This window comes from Fonticula alba, assembly GCF_000388065.1.
Source record: "Fonticula alba strain ATCC 38817 unplaced genomic scaffold supercont2.9, whole genome shotgun sequence".
NCBI classification, from domain to species: Eukaryota; order Rotosphaerida; family Fonticulaceae; genus Fonticula; species Fonticula alba.
The window spans coordinates 537,658-542,214 of record NW_009242979.1 but is presented as its reverse complement, the minus strand read 5'-3'; the positions used below and the strand labels follow the sequence as shown (position 1 = coordinate 542,214).

Below are 4,557 nucleotides of genomic sequence, written 5' to 3'. Positions count from 1 at the left end.
GAAGAAGAAGAAGAAGAAGAAGAAGAAGAAGAAGAAGAAGAAGAAGAAGAAGAAGAAGAAGAAGAAGAAGAAGAAGAAGAAGAAGAAGAAGAAGAGAGCGGCCGCGCATGCGGCACAATCAGTGGGACCGAGGGCACTGGCCATTGTCCAGGGCGACGCACAGGTTGTCACAATCCAGACAAATCCAACTCTGCTGGTCCGGCCCGATGGCATCGATATCCCGACAGAGGTCCACCTCGCGGCAGCTGTGGCAGAATGAGCAGATCACATCCGTCAGGAGGAACGACAAGCAGGGGTTCCGGAAGATGGCGCCCGAGGCAAATTCGCCAATCCCCATCAGGGAGAGGGAGTTCTGAAGGGGGGAAAACAAAGACATGTCAGGGCCGAGGGAAATACCGTGGAAAAAAAAAAAGAAGAGAAACGACGATGCCTGGCCCTCCTTCCGTCCCCCCCCCGCCCCCACCTACCAACCTGTGAGGGTTTGCGCGCACCTTTCGCAGGACGGTAACCGAGCGCTCAAACTGCCGATCCAGGGCAATCACCTGGATGACATACTTGACGAACTCCACCAGCGGCGGACACACCAGCGGGTCGAGGTAACTTCCCGGTGGGGCTGGCAGCACAAGATCCGCACCCTCCAGGAGGATGGCGTTGCGCGCCTCCTCGCGCGCCTGGCGTCGAGCGTCGCGCTCGGCCTGGCGCCGCGCGATCTCGGCCTGGCGCCCGGGCGATGGCGACCGGGCCGGACGGGCCGGCCGTGTTGCCCCACGCCCGGACCCGGTGGGGCGCCCGGACCGACCAGCACGGCGCCCGGATGGAGCATCGCGACTGTCCGAATGCCGGGCCAGGACCCGCGCCTCTCGAGCTGGAGAGCCCCGGTCGGTGGGCTTCGCCTTCTTCGGCCGGGACTGCTCGTCCTCGTCCGACTCGCCAAACCGGCTGAGCAGGTCATCGCCATGGCCGATGCCGGGGTCGGTCTCATTGTCGCTCAGACGGTCAAGGCGCGCCGCCGCACGGGCCGTGCGTCTGCTCATGCCAAAGTCCCCGTCGCTGAGATCGTCCACCTCGGAGGCAAAGTGCTCGTCGGAGAGGAACTCCTCGGAGCTGTAGCCCTCCTCTTCGTCGTCATCCTCCTCGCTCTCTGCCTCGTCGGAGGAGGAGCCGAAGAGCAGCCGGTTGCGCTCCTCTTCATCGCTCGATAGGTACCGGTCTTCCTCGGCATCGCCGAAGGCCCCGGCCTCCTCGTCCTCGGCATCCGAGAGGTCCTGCTCCTCGCGCCGGCGCGCGGCCTGGTACCGGTCACGCCGGGCCTGGAAGGTTGCCCGGCGATCGGCCACAATCTGATCCCAGGCCGACTGGCTGACAAAGCGCACCCCGGAACGGAACATCTCATGGACCGGCGGCAGCAGCAGCAGGTGCCCAATATGGTTGATGACCAGGCGCTCGGCGTAGGTGCGAGCATCCAGCAGGCTTGGCGCTCCGGAGTCCGCGGCCGGGAGGTCCGGCACAGGGGCATCCAGCAGCGTGTCAAAGTCGAAGGGGTCCAGCTGGGCAGCGGATGCGGCCTCGGCACGGGCAGCCTCCTGCGCCGCGGCCGCGTCTTCATGTCGGTCCCCGGCTGCCGAGTCACCCTGCGGCAAGGGCTGGAGGAACTGCAGGCGCCGAGTGAGCAGCGAGTCTGGCATGGCCAAGGCAGGAGCAGCGCACCCGGGGAAGCGAAAATGAGGGTCAGCATCCGGCACGGAAAAGGCGGCCAAACAATTGGTAACGAGAGCACGGTTCGACAAGTGACCAGGGGTGGGGGGGGGGGGGGGGCAGAAGGGTGCAGCCCGGGAGGCCCCAATCAGCATAAAGGCCTGCAACACGTACAAGTGCGCTCCTCGCCGATGCGTGCATGCACCAGGGTAATCAGCTCGTGGATGATTGACTGGAAGAGGGCTTCCAGGCGCGGGGGCAAGAAGCGCTGGATATTCCAGTGCATCAGCACCAGAGGCTGGGCCGCGGAGGAGCCGCCGCCAGTGGTGGCGGTACCATCGCCAGCCGGGGCATGCTCCTCGAAAGCGCACCCACCGAAATTGGCCCGATCCAGCCAGAGAAGATAGTCCCACACGCGAACCGGCTTCATGGCCACCCAGGCAAAGAGCGGCTGCTTGCGAATGGTTCCCACCAGGAAACGCACATAGGCATTCGAGTGAGCCAATGTCGTCTTGTTGGTGTTGATGATCAGCTGTGTCCGGCGGAGAGGGGGGGGGAGGGGGGTCAATGTCGGAGGGGGGGCGGCGGGGGGGGGGGAAGGAGCAGCAGTAGGCAAGAGGAATGCCCAATGAGAGCCTCGGCGAGGGGGAGGCCAGCACAGAAGGGGAAAGCACTGACACCTGTGCATGGGCTTCGGGCATACCTTGTTCAGGTCCGCATACACCACCGTGCTGCCCAGACGCTCGACCTCGCCCCGGAGGCGGGCGAAAATCCGCCGAACCAGGCGCCGGATGTGCCGCAACAGCAGCGGGTCATACATCAGCGACCCGGGGGTGCGCAGCCAGCGGTTGAAATTCCGCAGCAGGAGCTCCGCAAAGAGGGCCGTCGGGGAGTTGCCGCTGCCACTGCTGGCCCGGTCCCGGTTGCGCTTCAGCGCCTCGAAAGACCACCCACCCAGAAGGGCCTTCAGCAGCCGGAAGGCCGAATACACCGCCGAATACTCGTCCACCAGAAGCAGGGCCGACGGCTCCGTCAGGGCGGCCGTCAGGAGGAAGGACGCGACGGCTTCCTCGCCGGCCGCCTGGGCGGCCACCTCGTCGGCCCCGGCCGCCAGGGCAGCCTCACGGGCCGCCGCACCGGCTGCCCCGGCCCCCCGGCGAACTTCGACGCTCAGGGAATCCGGCCCGGCAAGTGGGGCATTGGAGCTGGCTGCACCGGCGCCAGGGGCCCCGGGCCCCCGGCCGACGCCCTCCAGCGTGGCCCCCGGTGCGGCGGCCTCCGCCGCCAACAGCAAGTCACTGGAGTCGCTCATGTGCGAGGAGGCGATCACCGCGGCGAAGGGCAAGTTCGACAAGTCCAACTCCACGGACACCGTGCGGTAGGCGCCGGCACGACTGACCGCCGGCACGACCGAGTCCCCCAGCAAGGCCACACCGGCCGTGGTGGCGGTCGATCGCCCGCCCGAGGCCGAGGCGCTTTCGCTCGAGCCACCGCTGCCGGTCTGACGCAGGAAGTCCAGCTCGTCCCCGAGCAGGACGGCCTCCTCGTGCTCCTTGCCACCGAGGTCCGGCAGCGGGGTGGCCGAGGCCCAGATCAGGCAATCATGGCTCTTGAGCACGCGCGCAAAGAGAATGTCCGAAATCAGGAGCATGTGGTCTCCACCGGCCAACGGCGGCCCGGCCAACGGGGCCCCCAGCCCGGACAGGTTACACAATGGCAGCCGCGCCATCCGGGCAAGGGCCAGCTGCTCGGCCACGAAGCCCGAGCAGCCGAGGAACTGCGCCAGGAAAAGGCGTCCAGCGCGTGATTGCCACAGAAGCGGATCGCCACCCTCCCCGGCGTCGAGGGCCTCCCCGCGATGCGGGAAGGGCACCCGGAGGAAGGGCACCGGCGTGTCGAGGAAGTGATTGATCCGTCCGACAACATGCGTCAGGGCCCCCAGCTCGGTCGGGCTGTGTGCCAGGCGCTGGACCTGCACATTGAGCATCACCGAGCCCCGGTGCTCGGCCACCAGGGCACTGATGATGCCACTGACCGAGCGCAAGGTTGCATCATCCAGGGCCTTGACCACGCGCGAGGACACGGTCACCTCCTCCGGATACTCGAAGGAGGCCTGGGCACAGGGGGTATTGCAAGCATGGCGGGGCCGTGACAGGCATGGCGACCACAGGGCGCGAGGAATGACCAACAAGCAGGCATGTGAGCCGAGGAGCAAGGAGCCAGGGGAGGAGACAAGCAACCAACAAGGCCGAGGAGGCAAGGCAGGGGACGCACCGGCGTGGAGGGGTCCGTGGCCGTATGCTCGCGGAACGAGCTGAGCGCCTCGCGATAGAGGCGGGCCATATTGCCAAGACCCTGGGCACTGCATCAGCAAAAGGGCCGGTGTGTCAGCATGCTGTCGGGGGATGGAGGGGCGATGCGCGGGAGAGGGGCAAACATACTTCGGCGCGCCGCAGATGAATGTGTGCACCCGGCCGGTATCCGGCACGGCCAGGCCCAAAAGCAGGCGCTTGCCATCTGGCGAGCCAGACACATGGAGGAAGACGTGGCGCACGGCCCGGCGCTCGGCCGGCCCGGCTGCCAGGGCCCGAGACCCGTGACCCGACCGAGGCAGGGTCCGATCCAGCCCTTCGGTATTGGCCAGATAGTTGTTGGCCGGCCAGTCGCCATCCAGATGCAGGGCATCCAGTTCAAAGGAGAGCCCGGCATCGGCACCAGGCCCGGAGGAGCTGGCAGAGGCCGCCGATGATGCCGTCGCGGCTGCAGCCGCAGCCAGGCGTCCTGCGTTGCCCAGTTGCAACAGAGCCCGGAAGAGCAACGGCACACGGGTCTCATAGACCCCTTCGATTGAGGGGTGCTGGA

At 66.7% G+C, this 4,557-nt stretch overlaps 1 protein-coding gene across 1 annotated transcript in view; it reads right to left on the bottom strand.

The window, feature by feature from the left end:
• H696_05187 (hypothetical protein) overlaps positions 1-4,552 on the bottom strand; it is a gene marked incomplete at its 3' end in the record, with an annotated part of 5,373 nt that extends 821 nt beyond the window's left edge. Inside the window, exons 1-6 of the mRNA XM_009499044.1 lie at positions 4,137-4,552; positions 3,970-4,057; positions 2,399-3,808; positions 1,870-2,227; positions 492-1,678; positions 162-352 (exon numbers count right to left, since the gene is read on the bottom strand). Coding sequence (XP_009497319.1) covers positions 162-352; positions 492-1,678; positions 1,870-2,227; positions 2,399-3,808; positions 3,970-4,038 — 3,215 coding nt within the window. The 5' untranslated portion in view covers positions 4,039-4,057; positions 4,137-4,552. The remainder of the gene's footprint in view (positions 1-161; positions 353-491; positions 1,679-1,869; positions 2,228-2,398; positions 3,809-3,969; positions 4,058-4,136) is intronic.
• Positions 4,553-4,557: the final 5 nt, after the last annotated feature.